The sequence below is a fragment of the Malaclemys terrapin genome, chromosome 22 (assembly GCF_027887155.1).
Source record: "Malaclemys terrapin pileata isolate rMalTer1 chromosome 22, rMalTer1.hap1, whole genome shotgun sequence".
Lineage (NCBI taxonomy): Eukaryota > Metazoa > Chordata > Testudines > Emydidae > Malaclemys > Malaclemys terrapin.
In genome coordinates this window covers 13,800,376-13,828,324 of record NC_071526.1, presented here as the reverse complement: position 1 = coordinate 13,828,324, position 27,949 = coordinate 13,800,376, and the positions used below count along the sequence as shown (strand labels likewise).

Sequence of the window (27,949 nt, the reverse complement as noted above, 5' to 3'; positions counted from 1 at the left end):
TAAGAGCCATTTACAGTAAGAACTTTATTGCACTATGTCCAAGTGCTGAACCAGCTATTATGCCTGTTGGGCCCCGGACACAATCGAGCCCCTCACGCTCCATGTCTACACTGTATACGCGTCTGTGCACTGTCTGTGGACCCATGTGACTTTATCCTGTTTTCTCAATTCAGTTAAGGTTGCAGGGTCATAGTACAAGCTAATATAGTATATTGTAAGTAAAACTAGGAGGAATGCAGTTATACACAGAGCATGTAAATAGGGTTTTTTATTGTTCTTTTAAAGGGTCTGGGCTTTGGTTTTCAATCTGGCTACAACCCTTTTTCCCCTCCAGTCCAACATCTCTCTCATTTGTCAAACCGACGTCAGCTATCAATACTTTATTCAGTTCAAAATCAAAGATTTTAATTTCGCAGAAACAAAAATCCAATTCTGAGAATAATTAAAATGTTGGTTTGTTGTTCGGGGGGGGGGGGGGGGGGGGGGAAGGGCCAATATTGGATGCTTCCAGCCTTATGTACCCCTGCGCAGAATCAAACATTACCAATTATTTTCCTAACATGTAGGAATTAGCATCATGCACACTTGTGCGCCCCCTTTATCTACAACACACACACAAAAATTGAGCACATTACACATTTTAAGGCAGGAAGGAGTTTGTTACTACATTAATACAGCTCGAGTCAAGGTACAGTATCTGAGCTTTGGGGGGGTGCAGTGTTTTATAGCCTTGAACCTAAAAAGGGATCTTTTGGCATGTCCTTAAGTGGGAAGGTTTGAGTAGTACCATCATTTTTTGTTTGAACTTAAACACACTTCTAGAAATAGAATTTTAAAATCCATTATATGTTTTCTGAAAGTGTTGATGCAGTTTTGTTAGGTTACAAATTAAAACAAAACTTTGGAATAGGAAAATATCCTATAGAGGCAGTTCACATAACCAGCATCTGAGGTATTACTAAGGAGGGGGTACCAGTCTGCACTTGCTGGCACTGCTGCTGGGACAGACAATGAAAGCCTTTGATGCTGCACAGCAAGAGACCACAGGACAAGACGATCCTAAACCTGCGTTCCAAGTCCTCAGCGGCTGACCAATATTACAAACACAATGTTGAGTTGAAAGCACACACGATCACTAATGTGGCAGAACACTAAGCTGGCATTACAATTAATTTGGTAAAACCAGTTTTACTGAAACTACCTCTCAGAGGCAGTGCAAATGACTAGTCTGGATTAGTGCACTGAACCCAGCAATGACTCTGCAAAGAAAATACTGCACTGGTCCACAAACAATACATTCCAGCCCCTACCCCCAAAATCAGCATTTTCCCCACCCCGTAAGTTACGGCCTGCTGACAGCGTGTGCACATTAGGCATTGTTGGTGTGTAACCAGTGATTCTCTCTCACAAAGAGCCTGGTAAAGAAAAAAAGAACAAGGCAATCAGTGGTTAAACTGAACTGTACATGAGGACCAGTCTGGGAAAATACCCATAATCAGGCATTTATTCAGAGACCAAACTGCATATGTACTACCTGAGCCTCACATGCAGTACCAATGAGACCCTTCAAGTCCTGGTTTATGTTCAAAGAGGCAGAGATAACCTGGACAATGACCACAACAGCCTTTTTGTTTCTTAGGACAGAGGAGTTTAAGAACTCCCTGCCTGGAATCTCCTTTAGTTGACTAGGACACTTCTGGATTATGGATGTCTGAATCTTCCTCCACCAAGATATAATTTTTCTACCCAACTAGCAGAAAGTTAACTTCTCAGCCAAGTTTTTTGGAGAAGTACGATTTAGTCAAGCGCGCACACACACATACACACACACACACACACACACACACACACACACGTGCCCACATGCACACAGAGCATATTTGTAAAAATACTACCTCCACCAATTAGAAAAGGCCTTTAGCAGGTTCCCCAAGTGTATTAGAGAGAGTCTTCAGTTAAAGAAAACTACCAAAAACATCCTGTCATTTGCAAAGTCTAAATACCACATAGACACACAACACAACCACCACTATATTTCTAGAAGAGTGCCCAGTTGGACTTAAGGCTGTCAGACTGCTCACCTACAGCAACAAAGGCTCCTCCTTATTTCTGTCTGCCAGCTCCCAGCAAGGAAGGGGGGGGGGGGGGGAACTAATTAAAAATAATAATAATAATAATAATAATTAAAAAAAAAAAGAAGTCTCAAAGGAAATTCCACATGCCAGGACCTAACTATGAAGCACTGTCCCCGAACCAAGAAAATGGTTTCTGCAAAACCCAATGCTCTGCTGGTTTTCCTTAGACATAAACTTCACTTTATTTTATTTTTTTAAAAAAAGTTAAAAATACAGAAGGTTCAGAAACTGATTTTCTCCCGGCAGATATTCAAACTGCACCTTGAGGAGAAAACAATCCTTCACTGAAATGTTTCTTTTTTTAATTTTATTTTTTTTTTTAAATCATCACCACCATTAGGACAGAGGCTGAGGAGCACTGACTCCACCACTAATTTGATGACTTAGTTTGATTCCAGATTCACATTTCCAGGTGACAAGAGTCCAGAAAACAGCCATGATAACTTCAGCCTTCGTTTAAGGTTTCTTTTACTGAACACAGCAGTGACCATTGGTATCTTTGAAGCGTAATCGCATCTTAGGTCGGTATTTCTCAAGGTAAAGCAGCTGTTTGGAATTGAAAGCTCCCCTCCTTTTCCTAAAATAAACAGAATGAAGGCATTATATCAATTGCAAAAGTACGGCTTCAGTCATTGTGTATATTTCAAAGTAGACAGCCGCTCGCCGCACTGCAAGGTTTTTCCAGCCCCACAGAACTGCCATCTGGCTCGCTTCATTATCCTCTGCCTCCTCCAGGAAAGGAGATCTCAACTGGGACATGAAACTGGGGATCTGTAGAGTTGAATTTGTCAAATCTATGGATTATAAAACGCTTCCATCCCTCATCTTACTGAGCAAACTACAGCATGCCTTTGGGTTGGGAGATTTAGTTTCCCTGGAGTCCACTGCCTCTCCTACAAGCAGAAGTGGTTGCTGAATGACATAAGGGGCACTCCACCCTCCCCTTGAAGATTAACAAGTCGTCTACATGTGTAGTATTAGCTAAGTGAAGACATGACAACCAAATACAAATATTTGAAGGGAGTTAACAAAGAGGATAATTTAACTTAATAAGAAAGAGGTAAAGCTAGAGTAGTGAGGGGAAAATCAAGAAAAAAAATTTAGGAGGACCAAGGAAGTCCTCTCGACAGTGAGATAGGTTAGGGAGGCAGCTGAAGACCTTGGAGCTCCAATAGCAACACGAAACAGGTTTTTGGCACATGGCTGTATAGTATCTTCCTACCTGGTGGGCTTCATTTAAAGATCTGGTGCTATTACAAAACCCCCAGAACTTTATGCTCTCTCTCATTCAAGCACCACTTTTACTGTTTTCCATGTTGGATGGCTGCCACCAGTTCCTGAGTAGACTATGCCCCTTCCACACATGACACCATCAGGATTCCTGATCTTTGGGCTCCTGCTGTAGATTGATCATGCTGCTTGGCCCAAGAGCTATAGAACATCATGCTGCTATGGTACCTGGCCAAGCTACATTTGTTTTTGGTTCGTTAGTAATTTGTCAATGTCCACTTCAAGCAGGAATTTTATTAACTGATTCTGTAAGTTCTTTTGTTAGCATTTTACTTTCACTCCAAATGCACTGCGTCACAAACCAGTGCCTTAATTCTACATTGCTCTTAAAACACAAAGATAAATTGCATAGGCAGACATAGGAGAGGGGGAAGTGTGCTGGAGAGCCAGCTAGTTTTACTTACTGCCTTATGAACTGAACTGCATCCTCATACTTCATTCCACATTCAATGAGAGCCAGTGCAACTAGGACAGGGGCCCTACGAAGAGAAATCAGTATTTATTTTAACAGTCTAGAGAACCAATGTCCTGAACCCCTCAAAATAGATCATATTAGTCTATAAACAAACTGCTTAAGTATCCTGTCTTTAAATATTTTTCCTACAGCAAGCCATTTGCCTGCAGCATCTAATGTAAAATTCTCTTCATCAGACAGCTCTGCTTCCAGCACCAAAATCAATAGCTTCTTCAGTGTCTGCCATGAAATAGTAATAATGGATTTTTATTCTTTACTTTTTTACTATAAAACAATTTTGTATTCTGCTGGCCATAAATACATTTGAGGTTCATCTTTGGTACATTTAACTTCTTGTTACAACACAACTTTAATCCCATACAGACTAAAGAGATGCCCTGCTTTTGAAATGACAACATTGATCCTTATTCCTTTTGCTAGGTTATATGTGGGACTTGAGGGACAATGGAATAAGATTTTCGCCTGCAGGTCGCTATTCTGAAACCAGCTCAGCTGAGTAGGGAGCATATGTGGATGGCTGGTTCAGGGGTGCTATGTGAAGGGAGATGATGCTCTGAGTCCACTTCCTAGTGCTCAGTTGTTCACATTACCACTAGCACACAATTTGAACTGGCACCTTGGTGGCAGAGGAGAGGTCAAGGATTGAACAGAGGTTGTAAACTGAACTACTTGACCTTACAGTTAATCAGGAACAAAACTGAGCAACTCTGGCAGGGCAGCTTGCAATGTCACTGCTGTGCAGTACCTGGATAAACACAACTTCAGTTTTCACTGCCGTCAATCTGAAACCCCACAAGCACTAAATGCACTTTAAAAATATAAGTAGTAGAATAGACAACATTTGAAGTTTGATTCCCCAGCAGCATAAATGTAGTGCTTCCCAAGGCCTAAGCAAAACTTGAGACGTTCTTCCTTTTCTTTCTATAAAAAAGGAAACCCAAGAGGAAAACCAGAAAGGTCATTCTGAATGAATAAATCTAAAAACTCGTGTCTGTAATAACAGTAGATGTCAAACTGTCAGCACACTTTGACTTAATGCTGGGCAAGAAACAGGAGGGTTTTAAATCATTTAATTGAGCTACAATATGTGGTCATCTTCCACCCTGCTCCCCCACCCCAAAAAATCCTCATAGAAACAAGACAAAGAACGGAGTAGCAAATCATGTTAATTGCCAGGTTTTTGCATTACTCTGGTTTTTCCCTGCTTTAGCATTTCACCTCTGCCCTGGGGGAAGAAATGGATTTAAGAACCAAGTTAAGACCAGCCAACCCGACTTACATGAATCTTCTTGATTTTTCTTTATCCCACCTTTCTGTGTTTTCTTTATACCCAGTTAAGGATTTATATGGCTTCCACCCCCATCACAAAAGCATCTCAAGTATTTATCTCTTCGTTCCCAGCATGTAGGACAAGTAACGATTTGTTTACAGAACTTATTTGTTTACATTAATTTTCTTTTTAGTTGCAATCATGGTGACTCCTTCCGGGAGAAGGAGGAAATTGCATTTCGGACCCACAAAGAAATCATATGTGAGAGAGATCTCTCTTTACCCACCACTAAAATCCAGCCACCTTGGGTGAAACAGATCAACTTTTAAATAGCACATAGCACTAATGTACACCAGTTTAGAAGAGGTGGTGAATAGCATATTAGGTTGAAAACAAAGGAGGAAATTTAGGAGACAATATATGATTGCTAAAATTGGATTATAGCCAGGAAGACACCTGGATTGAATACTCCACCAGGAAGTACCAGGGGGGCCTCAGGCACAATGGAACTTGGTTTTGGGTCTTTATCAAAAAATGGAAACTCCTACAGAACAGTGTCCCTAGAATTATGCTGGGATGGTAGCCAGTACTAACACAGGAGTTACACCCATTGAATTTGTTATATTCTGCTGCATCTCCGAGTTCCCTCATGCAAGTACTGAACTAGCCTGACCCTGATTACCTTATGAAATCTGATTAAATGATTCAAAAGACTAATTTTAAATGACAGTCCAATCTGTCCAAAACTACCTTCCACAAGTTTATTTTACATATTAAACTAGAGCTTTTACATTTTGGAAGAGGTCATTAATAATCTTGTCAGCTGTCCTAGTAATTCGATGCTATAGAAATCCACAAATCAGGAATAATCTTGGGGCACTCCCTTCCCAGGCTGGAAGGGAAGGTGATGTTATCTGTGCGGGGAGTGGAGTAATGGGAGGTAGGAAAATAGAGAGGGAAATGGCACACACATGACAATTTGCTTAGCTTTCAGTAACAAAACACCACTACAATCTCAAACAATACCTGTCCTAATCTTAAAATGAATATGAAATCTGTAGCCCCTGTGGAAATAGATGTATGAATTGTATATTGGGGGTAGACGATACAGCCAAGAATTAAGGGATTTAAAAAGAGACAGAACCAATATCCTGATTTACCACTTTGAGGAAAGCCAGTTTAAGGCTGATGGATTAAATTACAATTCACTGGGTCCCCTAACCACCAAAAAGGCTATTTAACCTGCTATGTATCAATGTATTATTCCAGCATTCACACTGCTGCAGGAATGTGAACCTCTCTTTTCAGGTGCTTATAAGTGAAAAAAATTGCTCTGGTCTGCTTTCGAATGTCTCAACCTCAAAACTGTCAGAGTTTAAAAACTAGTTTGGGACTTTCATGCATTAATAGATAAAAGATAGCTTTTTTCTTTTTAAGTGACATTTTGCATGCCAATATTTGGTAACATTATTCAATGGCTTTGAATATTTGGAAGGCAACAAAAAAGAATCCAACCATATAAGGTGCTTATAGAATCTCAAACTCCCACTGAAGTCAATGGAATAGAAGGCATTCAGAACCTTGTTTGCTCTGGGCCTAAGCTACAGTGTATTTGGTTTATACTGCATATATACATTAGGTTTGTCAAAAAGCACAAGAGATTTTTAGCAGAAAGATGCAATGCATTTTTCACTGAATAGATTCTCTAATTCTTCTGGCACCATTATGATCTGTCAGATCAACTACTGTGAACAAACAATCCAAGATGAAACAAGAGCTTTGAGATATAGTTGCCATGTCACCTACCATTTTAAAATTGTAGTAAGCCTCTTTGATTGTGATGGTGTGAAGTTGTTGATGTTACTTAAACATGGGGGTTTTTTGGGGTTTTTTTTTGTAACTGAATAAATGCAGCTATCTTCCAGAACAAAATCTTCAACTAGTTTATGTACGTGCTAAAGTGAATCCCTTACAAAACCAAAACATCACAACACTTACCTTCCCAATCCTGCAACACAATGCACAGCAACACAGCAGCCAGGCTCTTCACGAAATTTGGTTTTCAACAGGTTTAGCCAGTCATCAACTATTTGATTTGGGGGAGGCGCTCCATCATCAAATGGCCAGTCCTTCGGGGGAAGACAAGATTAGCTATAATTTTTGTGCAGGGATTACACATTGATAGAGAATGCAATCCACAATCAGTAGTAGGGCTAGTGGGAGAGGAGCAGGGGGCGGCACAGGCTTTTATTCAGTCAACATCCAAATTCTACACTGTAGCTATTAAACATGTAATTCCCTAGGATTCCAGATATGGATTCGATTATACCATAATGTAATACTCAACAACATTAAAATGTCCTTAAACATTTTAAATTAAAAGCTAATTCACTAATGGTCTAATGGAAATTGCTGACTAACGACTCCGTTGTAGAATGGACTTTGTGGAAAAACTAAACTGTCTTTGAAATATCACTGACATTTTGTAATTAAACAAATCTGAATAAATTGTAATTCAATTTAATACTTAAAGGAGGAGGAAGAGAACTATGTGGACTTTTGCCTAAAAGTACACCGCTGCAAAATACTGTTTGTACCGTATATTCTGCATGGAAGAGTCTGAAAAGATCGCTGCACAACTATTCCAATGGATCAGCTTGTCCAACTTCAACGCACGGCATCTGATTAGCAAGAGGCATTTATACCTATCCTAGGTATTAGCCACAATTACAAACACATTCCTCTTACTCAGATGCAAAATATAGTGCTTAAAAATAAATGGAAAAGTGAACAACTGAGCAGCATCTGTGATTTTTTCCCCTCCTTATGAAAGATTGTCAAGAAAGTAAAGAACTGTCTGAATCGTACTGCATAATATGAACATGGCTATAAGTAAGAATTCTATGAGAGAGATGATTTCCAAACCTTTTTCACTAGATCATTATTCACTTTTGGAATCTATGCTTTCTGTTTAGAGTAGCTTTTGGAAAACAGACTAGGTACACTTCAGAGCATGGTTTTGCATCCCTACCAAACCTGGCTAATAGCCACTGATGGACCTATCCTCCATGAACTTACCTAGTTCTTTATTTAACCCTGTTCTAGTCTTGGCCTTCACACCACCGTCTGGCAAAGAGTTCCACAGGTTGACTGTGCAGTGTGTGAAGAAATACTTCCTTTTGTTTGTTTTAAACCTGCTAGCTATTAATTTCATTTGGTGACCCCTAGTTCTTGTGTTACGAAGAGTAAATAACACTCCTTTATTCGCTTTCTTTACACCAGTCATGATTTTACAGACCTCTATCATATCCCCCTTAATCTCTTTTCTAAGCTGAAAAGTCCAAGTCATATGAAAGCCGTTCCAGATGCCTCATTTTTGTTGCCCTTTTCTGTATCTTTACCAATGCCAATATATCTTTTTTGAGATGGGGCAAACTGATCTGCACGCAGTATTCAAGATGTGAGCATACCATGGATTTATAGAGAGGTAATATGATAATTTCTATCTTATCTATCCCTTTCCTAAGGCTTCCCAACATTTGGTTAGCTTTTTTGACCACCGCTGCACATTGAGTGGATGTTTTCAGAAAATATCCACCATTACTCCAAGATCTCTTTCTTGAGTGGTAACAGCTAATTTAGGCCCCATCATTTTATACGTATAGTTGGGATTATGTTTTCTAATGTGCAGTACTTTGCATTTATCAACATTGAATTTCATCTGCCATTTTCTTGCCCAGTCACCCAGGTTTGCGAGATCCCTTTGTAACTCTTTGCAGTCTGCTTTGGACTTAACTATCTTGAATAGTTTTGTATCATCTGCAAGTTTTGCCACCTCACTGTTTACCCTCTTTTTCCAGATCATTTATGAATATGTTGAACAGTACTGGTCCCAGTACAGACCCTTGGGGGATACCACTATTTACCTCTCTCCATTCTGAAAACTGATCATTCATTCCTACCCTTTGTTTCCTATCTTTTAACCAGCTACTGATCCATGACAACTTACTTTGACTTTGACAACTTACTTACTTATCCCATGACAACTTACTTTGCTTAGGAGCCTTTGGTGAGGGACCTTGTCAAATGCTTTCTGAAAATCTATGTACACTATGTCCACTGGATCATCCTTGTGCACATGCTTGTTGACCCCTTCAAAGAATTCTAGTAGATTGGTCAGGTGTGATTTCCCTTTACAAAAACCATGCAGACTTCTTCCCCAACAATTGTGTTCATCTAAGTGTCTGATAATTCTGTTCTTTACTATAGTTTCAATAAATTTGCCTGGTATTGAAGTTAGGCTTACTGGTCTGCAATTGCCTCTGGAGCCTTTTTTAAAGATTGGCATCACATTAGCTATCCTCTGGTCATCTGGTACATTAATCCCAAAGATACTATTATCCATTCCAGCCTCCTATTTCCCTAGTTTAATCTCTTTATTGCATACACTTGTTTACCAACACGTATAGTTCAAACAGGCTACATCTAATTCTCCGGTTCCCTGCTTTCTCACTATACCACCTGTCAAATCAGGCTCACTCGCTGCCACATTCCACCATCTTTGTCTCTCTTACTAGTATATTACCTTATATCATGGCGAGAACTCAAGATTTGCTAAAATGCTCTGTTTCAGGAGTTTCCTAAGGCTTTTGACCTCAACAGTTTTAAAATAACAGATGCTAATCTCTGTCAGGCTGTGGTTTTAATCTTCATTATTTTTGTAAACAAATGTTAGCTTTAAACAGTGGCATGTGATTTTCTCAGCCAGCTGGTAATATAACACCATTTCTGAATGGTGACAGCAGCCTGTTTTGACAGAACTGATTTCAAGAGGGACAAGTGGTTGTGGGTCATGCTGTTGAATATTCAGAGCCACTCTTAAATGCCAAAACACCACTGTGATGTATTAAGTAATGAAGATACTATCATGGCTGGAATCATCTGGCTCAAGTATGACATTAGCAGCACAACTTCTCTGTCAACTCCTGTTTTCTGTTATCCTTGTCTGATGTCTAGAGGACTTCTTTCCTCTGCTGTTTTGCTCTCCTGCAACAAGAGTATACTAGGAGCAGTTACATACTGAATGCAGAGAGAAGGCTAGTTATCAAGGACAAGTGTGGCAAACATACAGGATCTTGTGTCTATAACTTAGAATTTGTGAGGCACTCAAATATCATGGTGCTGAGTACAATACAAGTTCCTAAATGGATATTTGGTCATCATTGCAGAAGTAAATTGGCTCTTCTGCACCACAATTGACATCGGCCCATTTTCCAGTCAGCATGGTGTATGCACCTCACCTGTAAACAAGTAATTTTGACCAAAACACTGTCACACGCCTATGGAATTTTATGACAGCTATACATATGCATTTCAACAGAAATGTGGCGGTAGAAGGAAAGAAACTGCACCTGGTAGAAACAGGATTGCTCATGAACCTGTGCTGTCCTGGGCAGTTTGCTTTCCCAGCAGAGCAAACTGACTGCTAGAATTCATTCATTTTGCTCTGGAAACACTATGGCTAATGGTTGTGCTGGAGCAGGGAGGTTCATCCAGCAGAGAAACAATGCTGCAGAGAGGTAGGAGGCTCCCCACAACCTAGTGCTGAAATCAGAGTGTGACAGTGCCCATTTCTAAATAACTCTGAGCCTTTTCTTTTGAAGTCATATATAAGTTTAAGAGTAGGATCAAGCAGAACAGAACATAGCCCACAAATACAAGTTCTGCAGAGTTGTGTGGATTTTCCTCCAAATTGCCCATGGTCTCTAGCCACAAAAATGAGAGGCAATAGAAGACTGACTGCCTACAACTAACTGTTAAGCAAGGTGCAGCTTCTGGGATCCCAGTGGAGAGACTGAGGAGTCACTTCAGCCTTTTCATTATATTGAAAAGTCACATCTGATATACTATGCACTGCCTCAAAAGTTAACATCTGCCTTCATCCCTAATGCCTTCACGCAGCTAACGAAAAATCAATCTTGAGACACCAAGCAAGACCAGATTTCATTGCGCAAATCTAACCATAAACAGCACAGTTACGATATCTCACATGTATTTCACAACGTTACAAGCAGTTTACTGAACAAGCATATCAAAGTGAACTCTCAATTGTTATAGTAGTCACACAGTCCTGGGTCATTATCAGGCAGAAGCATGAATGCGAAACAGTGCTGGAACATCTGATTCACATTTAATGATTTTGCAGTTCAAAAAGATTTTTAAGAGAGAATTTTAAAAATAATTTTAAAAGAAACTCACTAGAACTTGGATTCCTTCTTTTTCAACAGGAGCTTTATCATACGTGGCATCACAAACTCGCACCAAGGTTGTCACTCCATACTTCTTAAGCTCCTTTAAGAACAAGAAGGAAAGCAAACACATGAAGCATACACCCAGAAGGGGGAATTAGAGCATTTTCTCAACTTTAACAAAGCCAAATAAACATGTTATGCTGAATCAATGACAGTGTACATTGCTCTACAGTTCCATGGAGGAGACTAGATAACTGAGGAGCAAGGATAGCTCCAAGAGTCTCATCCAGTGCTAAGATGGAAGGATGTGGTCTTGATGGACATTACGATGAGGGTTAAAAGGCCGGGGGGAGAAGAGGAATAGGAAATACCTCTGTCAGTCTCACCGAGGGTGGGAGGTCAGTTTGGGAAAACTGCCTTATAGGCATGCATTTGTAACAGCAAAATTAAAATAACTACTTATACCCTGCATGCAGATTCTTTTTCTCTTGAAATAGAAGCTCGGATCTGTCTGCCTCAGGCAATGCGGAGACATTTTGAAACAGAGAGGAACAGAACACACGCAGAACCATATTCTAGCTTCCTTGTAACGCACTAGAAGTAGCACTTCGTGCTAGATAAATAATCAGCTCAAACTAAAGCTGCCCCAGTTCATTTTGAAAGATCAAACAGCAAGCAGCATTTCCTCCTGTGCCTGTATCTGGAATGGCTCTTCAACATTTTATTTTTACACTTTAATACCCCATATGCACTGTCCAGCCCAGGTTCTAGGCCCCTGGACAAGGTATTAGAAATATAATCCATAACAATAAAATGAAAACATCCCATCAATGGGAAAAAAAATCAGGGTTTCAGTCCAAATTAATCATTAGTATCTGAGCTGACTGTCGACAAAAAGAACATCTTCCTGAAAGGTGGAATCATGTTGATATGAAAGCTCAGTGTCGGATCACAAGATCTTACCAGAATGGAAGAGATCTATTAGATCAAATCTTCCCCCTGCAAGGGCATGATCTAGTCTCCCTAAAGGACTTATAAGAAGATATGCCATTGTTTGTAACAAGATGAGATCTAGTGGAATGCTGTACCAGTACTTCTCTGGTGATGCCATCTATTACTGCAAAATTTAAGCTTCAGTTTTAAAAAGTGTTTAAGCCCTTATGGTTTCAATTACAGTAATTTGGATGTGACCCAATGTACTGAGGAAGTGACTCCATTCATCTCAGTTTAGTCTAAAGACGTAGTTTAAAAATGTCCTTACTAATTCCATTACCAGAAATAGTTAACTATTCTGGGATTAGAAGGGGAGTTTGAGAATCACTTTTTTTTTTTTTTTTTAATTAAAAAGTCTGACCTCTATATATATTACACTTGACCTTAGTCAAAAGGCCAAAGAGATTAATCAACCACGAGAGATCCTTATTCAAAAGCCAGAAGATGAGCCATGGCTCTCTGGGGCTAGTACATTTTGTTACATCAGACAACAAAAGTAAAGACAACATGCTAAGTCACCTGGCAAGTTATGGGGATGGCAGAGTAATACGGCTTGTCTACACCTGAAATGCCACAGCGGCACAGCTGCTGCACCATTATAGTATTTCTGCATAGACACTATCTATGCGAATGGAAGGAGTTTTCCCATTGGCACAGGTAATCGACCTCCCCGAGAGGCAGTGGTTCGGTCAACGGAAGAATTCTTCTGCCAACCTAGTGCCGTCTACACGAGAAGTTAGGGTGGCTTAACTGTGTTGGGCAGGCCATGGATTTTTTCACACCATCTGATCCATGTAGCTGGGTCAACCTAACTTTTGATTGTAGACTGAGCCTAAGAGGAGTGAGCTTTATGGGCTCCAAAAGGAGTCCCATCCAGCCTCTCTCAGTCAAAAGATGTAGGACTTTGAAGAAAGAAAATCACCAAAGGCTTCCTTCTTACAGTCAGGAGAACTTTAAAAACAGTTTAATGAAACCAAGTACCTGATTTAAAAAAAAAAAATGCTTTAACTAAGTATAAAGGGTATTTCTGATGGCATCACCCATGGTGAATCTGGGAGATGTGTCTCTCGTGCCGCTTTAGAAATTTCAAAACACAAGGAACGGGGGGAAAAAAACATACTACTGTATGTGGCTACCTTACCTCTGTGAACTTGTTGAGGGTTGCATTGGTTGGGTTGTGAGTGATCAGGAAACGCATACTCTCATAAGTAATCTCCACTGGGGCTGGACGGTTCATAATGGCAAACAAAAAAATATATGTGGGGGCAAAAAAAAATTAAAAAAAAAAAATCAATAACCCTTGAAACGTTTCACAGCAGAAAACATTAAAAAGACCACTAAAATGCCTGGGCTCGATCAGAACTCTCTTTATTGACTTGTTTGTTCTTTAAGATTTTTCACTTCAAGAAAACCAGGTTTGCTTTAGAATCCACTTGAATTCAATTTAGGCCTCAATAACTGCAGGTGGTATCCTTCAGACTCCAAAAATTCTGACTACATGCAAGACTAGGCAGCCTGTACTACATTTAGGCACTGGTGAGGCAAAAAAAATAAGGACAGATCTTCTTCTCTCCACTTTGTTTTCTTGATGCTTAGTTTTGCTTGAGTCAGTAAAAGGAATATGCTTCCAATATGCAGAAGATATCCCATATATTTGAGGGTGACCGCTGTATCTGGAGTCTTCAAGGCAAAGTAATTATGGTACGTAGGACACGCTCACTTGTCAGCCAGGGTGCTGTGCTGGGCCTGGCAGAAATCTGCCCTGATGCTCAGAATCGCCATAAATGTGTGACGTATATTCCAACAGAAAACCTAAGAAGAAGAAAAATGTCATATTTAAAAGGGATTGTTGTTTCTGATTGTACAGTGCTATTGAATACAGTGCACCCAGAAACCTCAACATAATTAAAGCATTAAGCGTTAAACAAACAAGCCCGCTTTTGAAAATACTTTGATGTACACTGAACATCTTTTATTGTAGCAGCAAGAAGCAGTCCTGTATTATGTTCTCTCTTTTAGCATGATGGATGACAAATATTCTACAAAATCTCAGTTAATCAAAAATACCAGAACTAAAGATGAAATAGCATCATCATACACTCATAATTAAACATCTACAATAGAAAGCAGCAGGCGTTCTCCACAGCCAAACAATCTGTATGGAACTAGATAAGTTCATGGAGGATAGATCCATCAATGGCTACTAGCTAAGAGGGTCCAGGATGCAACCCCATTCTTTAGGTGTCCCTAAACCTCTGACTGCATGAAGCTGGGACTGGATGACAGAGGATGGACCATTAAATAATTGCCTTGTTCTGTTCGTTCCCACTGAAGCATCTGGCACTGGCCTCTGTTGGAAGACAGAATACTAGGCTACATGGACCAGAGATCTGACCTAGTATGGTCATTCTTATGTTCTTAATCTGTAAATCAGCCTACCTTTCATAAGCTATTTATGTAAATTCAGTTTCAAAATGGCTAGATAACAGAGTTTCACTAATCAGATCATCACTTCCCTCAAGCAAATATGAATAGCACGAAAAAGAAGCAGAACAACTCACTGCTAACATTTTGTAAAGCAGTGTTCAGAACACACAACATCATGGAATACAGCAAAACTCTAGTTCTACTTTGGATCAATGCTGATTTGACCAAAGTTAGGACATTCATCAGCTAAGGCTACGTCTACACTTAAACTGCTACAGCAGCACAGCTGCAGCACTGCAACTGCGCCATTGTAGCGCTTCCAGGGTGGATAAAAATCAATGATTTAAAAAAAATGGATTTTTTTTTATTTAATTTGGATTTTTTTGATAAAATGCTTTTTGAGGAAAAAAGCAAAAGATAGTTTTATTTAAGATACATTATAGGTCAAAGATATCTCATTGTGGAATAGGGGTTATAAATTCTAATTATCATATGAGACAATATATTCATGTAATGTTTAAGAAAAGTTTTGTAAATGAGTTGAATAGTTCATGGATTAGGGACCCATTTTTATGGGGTACCACAGGCTTCTGTATATATTATTTAGGTTAATCTTTCTATCTACCCAATGGGACTCAGGGCTCAGTCTAGAAGATACCATCAGAGATGCTTAGTTTTGCAGTTCTCAAACTGTGGATTTGTGTTTCCAGAGGTAACATGCTTGTTAACAGCAAAAATGTTTTAAATAAATAAATAATATATAGAGGTGAGAAATAACAGACCTCAATCCTATTGTCCCTTTGCAAATTTGTGTACACAGAATCAATCCCTCACCTCTCTAAAAGTGCAAGTTTCAAAAAGTTCAATGAATAGAAGATTGTTGGGGGCAGAACAGATCTGGACAAGGAGAAGAAGTCTGGAGAAAAAATGTGAGAAGCGAGGGACATATGCTTGTTTTGTTAAAATATTATATGTTTGCTGTTGAAGAAAAAAATCCAGAATACTTAAAGTTGGTGTTTTAGTTAAATAAAACAATTTAAATGTCGGTCTGTCTCCTAATACAGCATAGCAAGAAACTCCTCCAAATACCAATGATTAACCTGTTGAATTGGAGATATTTATAAAGTCATTGGGAGGTGAACTATCTGCTTCAATTACCTTTTGTACATGAAATAACCAAACAATCATTCATTTTCTGATATAGCTGTAAAACTAATCTGCAAAGTTTTCAAAATAAATCACTGTTTAAAAATGTATAGCGTGTACCTTCTAAAAATGAAACCTACATCTATCTGAGTTGTGAAAAATATGTATTAAGGTTATAACAACCAACAAGAATGCACTTTTATGTAGAAAACCATGATTAAATTGAGTCTTCCTGACTAGTGATTTAAATCAAATCCACCCTGAGTGCTTCAGTATAGACAATCACTACAGCGACAGGAGGGGTTCTCCCATCACTGAAGTTTATCTACCTCAGTGAGAGGCGGTATCTAGGTAGACAGAAGATTTCTTCCTTTGACCCTGCACTGTCTACACCGGGTGTTAGCCGGCTTAACTACATCTCTTAGGGGTGTGGATTTTTCACACCCCTGAGAGACATAGCTATGGCAACGTAAGTTTTCAGTGTGGACCAGTCCTAAAACAATGGAGTAAGAGTATGGAATGATTATAGGCTGAACTGGTAATGCCACCATTAAGATTGCTCAATACTTCTAAGACCCTGCTTTCAGTTGCTTATAACTTTTTTTTTTGGGGGGAGGGGGGAGGCGCGTGAGGGAAGTTTCAGATAAAATAATTCAGTCATTACTGAGAAAGATTAGGGGAAAATGTTTTGTTCATGTTAGAAAAACTGTATAGCCATTTTGCTGAGAAGCTTTTGCACCTCATACTTTGGAGCAGGGTCTTGACATTTGGCAAGGAGGTTGCCTTCATGTAACGAAGATGCTTTTTGCCATCCCCATGAAAATTTGCCAAAATTAGGCCAAGTTATAAGACTATGAAAATTCTCAGTTCATACACACTCAGCAGAGACTTTAGGGTTGGGCACCTACATTCACTGAAGATTGTCTGCACTGAGCATGCTCCAGTCCATGGCTGCAAGGGCTGAGCAGACTTCCCTGCAATTGCTGCTCCTCCCAGCCAGAACTACTATGGTGCCAGGCATCAGAAAGAGTGGTTTTGTTGGCAGAGCTGTTCGTTTCCATGGCAAAATAAGATACCGGCAAAAGCACTTTTGTGCCAGTATAGTCTCCATCCTCATTAGGGCTTTTGTCAATACAGAAATGTTGTTAAAAACTCACACCTGTAACCAACATGACTAAACCAGCAAAAGTTTCTAGCATAGATCTGACTGAAATGCAGAGGGGTGAGGAGCCAGGCCAGGCTGGGGAGGGGACATAATCCAGTAGGAACTAGTCTGAAACCACAAGCTCATTTCAAAGGCAACCAAACATTTAACAGTAAGAACTTTTAGTCACTGCCAATCTTATCCAAGTTTGCAGTAACAAGGGATGTACCATCCACTCCTGCCACATATAAGTCACATGAAAGATGTTTTATACTACCAAGGCCGGCTCCAGGCACCAGCTTAACAAGCAGGTGCTTGGGGCGGCCAAGGGAGAGGGGCGGCATGTGCGGCAATTTGGGGGCAGAAGGTCCCTCACTCCCTCTAGGAGCGAAGGACCTGCCACCAAACTGCCGCCGCCGATCCTGCCCCCCCCCCCCCCCCAATTGCCCCCGCCGGTCGCGATTGCGGCTTTTTTTTTTTTTGCGCTTGGGGCAGCAGAAATGCTGGAGCCGGCCCTGTATACTACATCAATAAGATGTAACAAGTTTAATTCTGCCATGAAGTATATAGACACAGACCCACCCCACTGCTGGAAGCAAACTAGATGGGCATACTTAAGGGTGAAATGCTAAGCAAAACAGGAAGTGTGCCTTTTACTGCTCTGTTTAGCACTACAGTGTCTTTTTTCCTGCTTGTTTTTAAGCAGAGAAAAGTCAGGTTGTTAAAATCCTCCAGGAAAGGAAGCATCAAGATCTTTGGAGGAGTGTGATGACTGTAGGCAGAAATCTGAGCTGGGACAGTTACTACTCAGGTTTTGAGCTTCCTCTGATATCACCATGACAGTCCAAGATTTTGCCAAGTTGTCTAGCACACAAAAAATCAGTCAGTAACATATTCCTCATGTAAAAATGACAGAAAAGAAGTTCTGAATAATAAACTTCCATAACCAATCTTTGTACAAAGGAGTAACGAGCACCAAGTTTTCACCCTTAGACAAGGAATTCAGCTTTACCCAGTGGGAGCAAGGCAAACCTCACCAGCATGGTCTTATCCACTATGAATAATTTCAGATAAAATAGACCCTTAAGCTAAAGGGGAAAAAAGATGCATAAAAATAAGAGCACTTAAAGCTACAGAAATATGTAACAGCAACTTCTTTTTTAAAGACGTAGCCTTAACCAATGGCAGAAAATATAAGAAATGCAAAACTGACATTTTATAGTCACTAGCCTTGAACTAAAACATCAAAATGGCTCACACAATCAATTACCTTTTCTCTGACACCAAGTCAAAAATCAACCGCAGAACAGCAATTATTTCCTTAAAGAGTTGCTTTCAAAGCCAAAAAAAAAAAAAAACATTTTTAATTAGGATGCCAGAGGCAAGAACAGGGATACTTTTAGTCACCTTACCCAACCCTAACAGTTTTTATTCTAAGTGACTGAAATTCAGATTTCTAGAATGAACCTTGGAATATTTATCAGTTTAATAGTTACAGGATTACATTATAAGCTCTCTCCCCAGAAGGAAGAGTTCCAGCTAATACATCACAGTTGAGTCCTTGCACCTGTCAATTCATGAGAACTAGTCACAACTTTATCTTGTACACATTTCAAGAATTCAAAGCAAACAGATTAGCTGTGATGTCTTACAGTCTGCTACAGCTCTGATGTACTTAGTAAAAAAAAAAATTACTAAAGTAATGGCATATGCATGTGTTCAGCACCTGTAAACTCTTGAGTAAGAGCAATGTGGTCCTCTTTCAGGCAGAAACAGTGTTTTCCATTTAAAGCATATACTGAGTCAACTGACACTTTTTAGACAGTGGCCTGAAGAAAGAATAGTTATATCAAAAAGGAAAATTATGAAGTTAACTTTCTTACTCTTGAGGACCTGATAAAGCTGTTTAAATAGATGGGACAGTTCAGCAGTTTAGTGATCATGCAATAACACATGAGAGGAGAGTCCCTAACATCCTGACAGCACTATGGAAGTACAACAATCTCTGGTGGAGAGAACATTTTCTTTTATTGTTCTAAAATTACCTGTTCTGACATTCTTCAAGCAAATGATTGCTATGAAAGGAAGGAGCCTCCTCCAACTCTATTCAACTATACTGGGAGTTGGTCACTGAGGTTATACTTCTCCCATTCAACAGCAAATCAAAGAGTTACACTCTACCCAAGTTTCTTTTCCCAGGATAAGAAAAACATCCACAAAGTTGGATGTCTTTATTACAGTACACAAAGGAGACAATATGTTCTAGTGAATTAGGGGTGGGACGGAGAGTCAGAAACTCAGAGTCCTAGTAATGGCTCTACAACAGCTCACTGGGTGGCCTCCAGCAAGTCATTTATACCATGTCTATACTACAGGCGCTTCAGCAGCAGAGGCACAGTGCTTATATATATGGTATATAGCACCATAGCATAGACCAGGGGTCTCAACCTCAAATGACCACGAGGGCCACCTGAGGACTAGTACATTGGCCCAAGGGCCGCATCACTGACACCTTCCCCCACCCCCGCCCCCACTCCACCCCTTCCATGAGGCCCTGCCCCTGCCCTGCCCCCATTCCAACTCCTTCCCCAAAATCTCCACCCCAACTCTGCCCCCTCCCTGCCCCCAGAGGGTGCAGGAGGGGTGTGGGGTGTGATGGGGGCTCAGGGCAGGGAGTTGGGGTGTGGGGTGCAGGAGGGGTGAGGGATACAGCAAGGGGTCAGGGTGCAGCAGGGGGCTCAGGGAAGGGGATTGGGGTGCAAGAGGAGTGTGGGGTGTGGTGGGGGTTCAGGGCAGGGGGTCGGGGTGCAGGGTGCGGCAGGGGGCTCAGGGCAGGGGGTCAGGGTACAGGAGGCGTGCGGGGTATGGCAGGGGGTTGGGGTGCAGCCGGGGGCTCAGGGCAGGGGCGCAGGAGGGGTGCAGGGTACAGCAGGGGGTCGGGGCACAGGAGGGGTGCAGGGTACGGCAGGGGGTCAGGGGGCAGGAGGGGTGCGGCATGGGGCTCAGGGCAGTGGGTTGGGATGCAGGAAGGGTAAGGGGTGCGGCAGGGGGTTCAGGGCAGGGGGTTCGGCTGCAGGAAGGGTTTGGGGGGCAGGATCTGGCCCGGTGCATGCCTGTCTGCCCAGCCCCCGCAAGAGGATGAAACATGGGGATGGGGGGGCAGAGGGGCTATGTGTTTCTGTTGCTTGAGGCACTGCCTCCAGCAGCTCCCATTGGCCGCGGATCCCCATTCCCAGCCAATGGGAGCTGCTGGGGGCTCTGCCTAAAGTAACAGCCACACACAACCCCTCCGCCCCCCCTTCCCCACGTTCCAGCCTCTTCCCGGAGCTGGGCAGGGCAGGGCAGCAGGCAGCCTGCCCTGCTCCCGGTGCTCATCCGGCCGCCGCTCTGGTAAACACTGGGAGGGCGGGGGGCTGCGAGGGGCTCGTGGGCCGCAGAAAATCACCCCGCAGGTCGCACAAGGCCCATGGGCCGCGTGTTTGAGACCCCTGGCATAGATGCTTCCCACAGCGACGGAAGGAGTTTGCCCGTTGCAGTACGTAATCCACCTCTCCAAGCAGCAGTAGCTAGGCTGACAGAAGAATTCTTCCGTCAACCTAGATGTGTCTACAGAGATGGATTTTTCACACCTGAGCACTGTAACTATGTCAACCTAACTTTTAAGCATAGACCAGGCCTTATTTTTATCATCTCAATTCATCATCTGTAAAATGGGGCTAATAATCCTATAATACTCCCATGGGGGCAGTAACTGTTTATTTAGTTAATATCTGAAGAATGATTTGAAGATGGAAAGCAGGGGTAAGTCAATTTTGTGTGCGTCAAGGTTCAAATTTCTTGTTCAAGGTATAGTCAAGGTCCAGACTCCAGAGAAAATCATAAAAACTCAAACAACGATAATTGTTGTCAAACAACACCCTGAGTCCCAGCGTGCCTGCAGTGGGGCTGAAGCCCTACGTCCCGGTGCGCCAGGACTCCAGCCTCATGGGAAGTGCACCAGAACTTGGGACTTCAGCCCCAACAGGAATTAGGGCTTCAGCCCTGTGGGAGGCATGCCAGTCTGAAGCACCCCCACACACACTCCCATGGTGCTGAAGCCCCAAGTTCTGGCACACCCCACGATCCGCTGAAAAGCCTCTGGCGGTCCAGATTTGGACCATGGGCCATCTATTGATTACCCCAATGTAAAGCTTTGTATTTAATGTCTGAAGAATGATTTAAAGATGTGAAATGCTATGTCAGGGGTTCTCAAACTGGGGGTCAGGACCCCGCAGGGGGTCGCAAAGTCATTATATGGGAGGTGGCGAGCTGTCAACCTCCACCCCAAACCATGCTTGCCTCCAGCATTTATAATGGTGTTAAATATATTAAAAAGGGTGTTTAATTTATTGGGGGGGGGTCGCACTCAGAGGCTTGTTATGTGAAAGGGGTCTCCAGTAAAAAAAAGTTTGAGACCCATTGTGCTACGTGTTAAATATATGAATATTTTGAGAAACTATACTGAATGCCAAGTTAAATAAGCATCTAAAGACTATTTGGTTGTCTATATGCACATTTGCCCCCAAACTCTTAAATACCATAATGTAAGGGAACAATTTATATCCGTGAAATAACCTTTTTTTAAGGAGTTAAGGAAAACCCTATTATCCAGATCAAAAAGCCCCTAAATCCAGTAAATCCAGTAAATTTAAATATCTTTCACTTTGCCAGTCAAGATATCAACAGGCACTTAATCCTGGGAGCACTGACTGGTCATTATGATTGATCAGAATTAAAATATAACTAAGCTTCAACCTCAATGAATGCCACAAAATGAACAATTCTGAGGTAGTTTTGATTCCCAGTTTCTGTTCTTCAGAAAGAGGGAAGATGAACGTGAATGGCTACCAAAACATTGCAACTAGGTTGTCTTCTTATGGATAATTTCATTAAGTATTATGTCAAGTATCAGGGGGTAGCCGTGTTAGTCTGTATCTACAAAAACAACAAAGAGTCTGGTGGCACCTTAAAGACTAACAGATTTATTTGGGCATAAGCTTTCGTGAGTAAAAACCTCACTTCTTCGGATGCATAGAGTCTCTATGCATCCGAAGAAGTGAGGTTTTTACTCACGAAAGCTTATGCCCAAATAAATCTGTTAGTCTTTAAGGTGCCACCAGACTCTTTGTTGATTAAGTATTATGTGACAGAGGCAAGAAGGCATCCAACACATCAGTACTACAGTGAGCTGTGACTGATCTGTTACAAACCAGAGTAGGCCTTGCACTGACATGATTCATTTTGCTATTTAGACATCTTTATAATAGCCTCATGGCACTTGATATGATCTAAAAAGACATCTTTATTAGCTAAATTACATGCAACAATACTGTATAACTTGCAAGAGTTATGCTTAAAAACAGATGGAAGAAGACCCCTATATTAGCCTCTAAAGTTTTATTTTAAAAAATGCTACATCATAGTCACTTATTTTTTCAGATGAACCAAAAACAGTCAAATACGATTTCTGACTTGACAGACAGAAGGCAATGTTAAATGTGTGAACTTTAGCAATGGCATTTAAGTTTGATTTTATACTTAGAGATTACCTACTTTACTATGGATTGATACCTAAATCAAGTCCTTCGACTGTGCAAAATCCTTGTACTTCTGTATTTATCCTGCACAAGATTAGCAAAAACAGTCCTCCTGACAAGCAAGTTTCAACAATCATAAGCCAGGGAGCACCTTACCACCCCTTCCAAAACTTACCTTTACAAGTGTTTCCCTTACTACATCAAGGCAGTTAAACAGATTGCAACAGCTGCAGCTTCCCAGGATTGCAAGACACAGATACTTTGGGAAAGGTTAGTTGGATCACCTTTCAAAATAACCTAGTGCCCAGGATGCAAAGCAAAACCTGCTAATTTGCAGTCTATATTAAAAGAATACCTTCAGTATTTGTGAGAACAGCATCTTGCAATCCAGTTTATGTTAACTCATTTTGTTCTCAGTTGAATTCTACATTTGATATTCTTTTAATGAGATTACTTAATAGTCATGAACTGCTGAACTTGCTTTCTTTCCTTCCTTCTCATAAAAATCTTAATTCCTGTGTTTTACACCTACATACTTGCAATAAGTGACATGGAGTTTTGTTTTGTTTTTTGGGTGGGGGAGGAGATAGAGTGCTACAAGACTTGTGTCCTAGAAAAATTCCAATTCTCATTTATATTGTGGCCTAACTAGACTTCCTTTGTAATTTAACTTGACTACATTACACTTCACTTCCTGTTCCCATGTAGGGCTGCTACATTCTACCTCATGTGCGGTGGAAGTGAGAAATGTTAATACTACACAGTTTGCATGCAATGTAGTTGTAGCCATGTTGGACCCAGGAAGAAGAACTCTGTCTGGCTTGAAAGCTTGTCTCTCACTAACAGAAGTTGATCTAATAAAAAAAAAATATTACCTCACCTACCTTGTCTCCCTAATACCATACAGGTACATTCTGAAATGCCTTGGGGGTTCTGCTGGATTCAAAAGGTGCTTTGTAAGCAAAAGATTTTATCAGGATTCTAAGATTTCTCCAATCTAGTCACGTTTAGCACAATGGACAAACGTGCAACACTGAAGCTTCAAGAACTCAATTCAACGACAATTCTTTTCTAGAATACGCTGTCTAACTGTATGGAGAACAGAATGCTAGTTCTATAGTTTCTTGGAAACAATTCTTAAACATAATCTCTAAAGGAAGCTTGTTCGTAATGACACGCGCCTGGAGAGGGGAGAAGTCAAGAAATTCTACAGTTCCTTACCACCCACCCCTGTGAGTTCCCTACCAATTTGCTGACAAGCTCTGCTGATGACTCACTCATTTCCTTTTGCTTGAGCCAAGTCATTCTGTTCTCTGCCCTAAAACAAGGCAGGTTTACCTCAATTTTCTGCTTCATAAGACAGACAAATATCAAATATTCAGTCTAAGGAGTCAATTTAGCAAGAGAAAATAAAAGCAGTCAGGTGTTTTTCACAAGACAACTCTCTTTCCAATCTGGCACTAATCTTGCATCAAAACTTCAGTGAAGATGGGAGAAAACACTTGCCTTTTCCAAATTTGAGAGAGCTCAAACAACTAATATAACCAACAGCACAGGCACTGTTTAACACAAGAAAGAGAAAACATCTCTATGCTTAGTTCAGCAGTGGGAAATGAGCAGATACTCCATTTGGATTTCCAAAGATAATCTACTGGGTATGTGCTTTATGCCAAAGAAGTTTCTGTTTGCTGAGAGGCAGAAGCAGCTGTGAAACTGGAAATAGTGTTTTAATTTTTTGTTTTTAACAATCCTCATGTTTAAAACCAGCTCAGAGAGGAGCCATATTTAAATATTATTTAAGTACAGTTCCCAAACAACTCCATCTGGGCTCCTAAAAGTGAAAACAACTTCAAAATAATCAAAAACAATGGGCCCACCTAATGAAGCATGATGAGCTTAAAAGCTCTTATGTTCAAAATATAGAACTGTGTTTAAATAGCAAAGAAAAAAATTAAAATGACCTTAAATGACATTTTACATAGTCGCCTTATATACAAGAGAGATTTATGTTATGTTTTAACAGCCCCATTCCAAAAGTAAGTTGTGTGAAATTTTTTTGCATTAAGTACCATATTTTGGAAAACCAGAAAATTAACTGCCCTGGCAACACACAAGCCAAATATATATATTTTTAAGATTCAAAATGACAAATATCAGAAATACTAACCCATCAAACTGGAAGCAAACATAGTGGTGTTTTCACAGCATTAAAGCAAAAGAGGGTAAAGATATTATTCAGTAAATAAAGTTAGAGTAGGAAAACTATTTCTCGTACCACATTCATCTCACTTTAGTTTGTCTACACTTGAAACACCGCTGTAGCACTTCAGCATAGACACTATCTACACTGATCTCCTGTTGGCATAGGTAATCCACCGTCTACACCTATAGGTTAGATTGGCTTAACCACATCGCTCAGGGGTGTGGATTTTCCACATCCCTGAGCGACGTAGCTGGGTTGACCTAACTTTTTAGCATAGACCAGGCCTATGAGTTTACCACGTCTCTACTGGAAAATTGATAACGTATAGTGGAAAGTTAAAGGCCAAGGGCGCACATACTAAGAGCCATGTTCAATCTCCACTGAAATTTATAAGTAAATATAAAATGAGCTTTTAATAGGCAATTGTTAAAATTCAAAGAGATGAGCAACACAGTGCTTTCAGGCATAGCCAGACTTTCTGTGTATGAGACCTAAAAGAATGAGTGTTTAGAGTAGAAATGATGGAAACAAGAGAACATGACAGAGGTATACAAAACAATGATCAGAGCGAAAAAGCCAGTACTCCTACTGATATACGCTCTCATAAATCACAGAGAGACACCAATGAAACTGAGGGGGTAACAAATTTAATACTGATAAAAGGAAACTTTTTTTAAAAAACACCCAGCACAATTATCCTATGGAGCTCATTGCCAAAAGATATATTGACACCAGAGCTTAGTATGCTTAAAAACAGGCTTAGATGTTTAATATTAAAAAAGATTAAAATTAGGCTATATATTAAAAAAAATCACGCTTAAATCATCCACTAAGATGGGGATAAGAAAAAAAATTCCTCTATGGTTACAATATTTTAAATTGTCTATTATGAGGTTCCTGTCTGAAATATCTGCCTACACAGATCTCTGGGTCTTACCAAGCATGGCAACTCCTATGTTCCTATGTGTTAAAAAGGTATTTACCTTAACCCTGAATCTCCAAGCCCTAAGGTGCTGCACTTTCAGTGTTCAAACAGTAATATTTACATGGAGACATTCTGCACTTTCTTCAACTCTTTAACAAGTGACTAAAGTACCAGACTAATCTGATTATAATAGGGAATACATTTATACATAACAAAGAAAACTAATTCACTAGTTAGCATGGCTTACAACTGACAACGTACTTCCCCCTCAAAAGCAATCCAACAGTGCCACCCCTAAAGTTTGCAGAAACCATCAGATGCTAAAATAGTATTATAGTAGCTAATGAATCATTCTGCTCATCTACAGACTCATTTTAACCCAATTAAAAAAAGATTGCCTTTATATGAACGGTCTACAATACGGGTTCTCTCTAGAAGAGGGAATCTCCAGAATTGTACTTTAGTAAGTCCTCTCCCAGAGGCCTCACAATAGTTAACCAATGCAGCATTCCACAATAGGGCAAAGTACAGAGGCAAGAACTGAGAGACAGACTACGTTCACAGTTCTGATGCAGAAAACATAAGTTCCCACTTTCTGAATTGAAAACTGACACTTACAATTAGAGTATCAGAGGGGGAGCCGTGTTAGTCTGAATCTGTAAAAAGCAACAGAGGGTCCTGTGGCACCTTTAAGACTAACAGAAGTATTGGGAGCATAAGCTTTCGTGGGTAAGAACCTCACTTCTTGCATCTGAAGAAGTGAGGTTCTTACCCAGGAAAGCTTATGCTCCCAATACTTCTGTTAGTCTCAAAGGTGCCACAGGACTTACAATTAGAGGTAATTAAGAATTATGAAGTCGACCCTCTATTTCTGTTAGAGGCACACAGAAGATTTGCAGCTAGAGCCACGTCTCATTAAAAGACATGCACATTCATAGAAACGCATTCCAGCTTAGCATTCTCACCAATATTTATATTCCTACCTCTTGTCAAGCTCTCAGTCTATAAAATGGATCATTTCTTTCCATCAGTCGGGCTTACAGAAGTCAAACATTTCTATCCTTTGAGTCACAGAGGGGTTTTTTGGTTTTTTTGCACAGTACTACTGCAGTTGTGAGTCAGAACCTGTGCTGTTCATCCAGAGGGTTCACAAGCCACTTTCCATTTACACGGGAGCTTTTGAAAAAGGCAACCTTCTTCCCACCCCCCACTGAAAATGCCCTGAGAGAAAAAGCAGCTTGTGACTAATCATGCTAAGGAGGCACAGGAGGAGTCACCAGCCCAGCTCAGCAAGGCGCAACCCACCCCATAGCTCACACACAAACCACTTCTCGCAGCACCTCAATCCCCACATCTGCCCCCCCCCCGCCCCACCATGCCATGCCTCCACTGGGCCCGGGCCAGCCTCCCCTTCCCTCCAGGGCCCATGTGGGCTGTGCAACCCTCAACCTCCCCTAGCACATACTGCCCCAGCAACCCCCCCCGCACTGACACACCTGTGCAGTCTGCCCCCCACGTCATCCTACTCCCCCCGGCCCACCCCCCCAACTCACCCCCACCAGCAACTGCCCAGAGCCCTTCCTGTACCCCCCCCGCCCGGGCCCGGCTCCTTCCACCCCCCCAGGCGGGAGGGTAACCAGGACCCCAAGGGCCTAAGGTCCCAGGGGCCTCACCGACCCTCAGCCCCCCAACACCTCCCACCAGCCCCCCAATACCCCAGGCTCCGGGGCGCCCCCCCCCGGCTCCTCCTCACCTGGGCGCGCCCCCCTCCTCTCCCTCCCCGCGGCCCGACCCCGGCTCCTCACCCTGGGCATTGAGCGCGGCTGTGTCCGTCGGAGCGGGCCCGGCGCCTCCCACACACCGGGCAGGGAGGGGGCGCGGCGACGGCGGCAGCCGCTCTGCCGGCGGAGGGGGAATGACGAACGAGCCCGGCCGGTTGGAGCCGCAGAGACCGTGAGTGAGCCCGCCTCGTCCGCCGGCTCCCCCGCGGGAAACGGCTCCTCCTCACACACACAACCCCCCCGCGCCGCGCCGCGTGATGGCATGGCCCGCGCACACTCCCCCGTCAGCATTGGTATGGCCCACCCCCCCAAAGCCGCCATTGGTATGGCCCG

The 27,949-nt window shown here is 41.6% G+C and overlaps 1 protein-coding gene across 2 annotated transcripts; it reads right to left on the bottom strand.

The window, feature by feature from the left end:
* Positions 1 to 27,819, bottom strand: PTP4A2 (protein tyrosine phosphatase 4A2). Of its 2 annotated transcripts, none has more exons than XM_054011580.1 (6): positions 27,641 to 27,819; positions 13,556 to 14,226; positions 11,429 to 11,521; positions 7,169 to 7,299; positions 3,830 to 3,904; positions 1 to 2,712 (listed from the first exon to the last, which is right to left on the bottom strand). In XM_054011580.1, the coding sequence occupies exons 2-6, from the start codon at positions 13,649 to 13,651 to the stop codon at positions 2,604 to 2,606; spliced, it is 504 nt and encodes a 167-aa protein (XP_053867555.1). In that variant the 5' UTR covers positions 13,652 to 14,226; positions 27,641 to 27,819; the 3' UTR covers positions 1 to 2,603. The 2 variants fall into 2 exon arrangements, with proteins under 2 accessions (XP_053867555.1, XP_053867557.1); XM_054011582.1 differs by lacking the exon at positions 27,641 to 27,819 and adding an exon at positions 26,819 to 27,016.
* Positions 27,820 to 27,949: the final 130 nt, after the last annotated feature.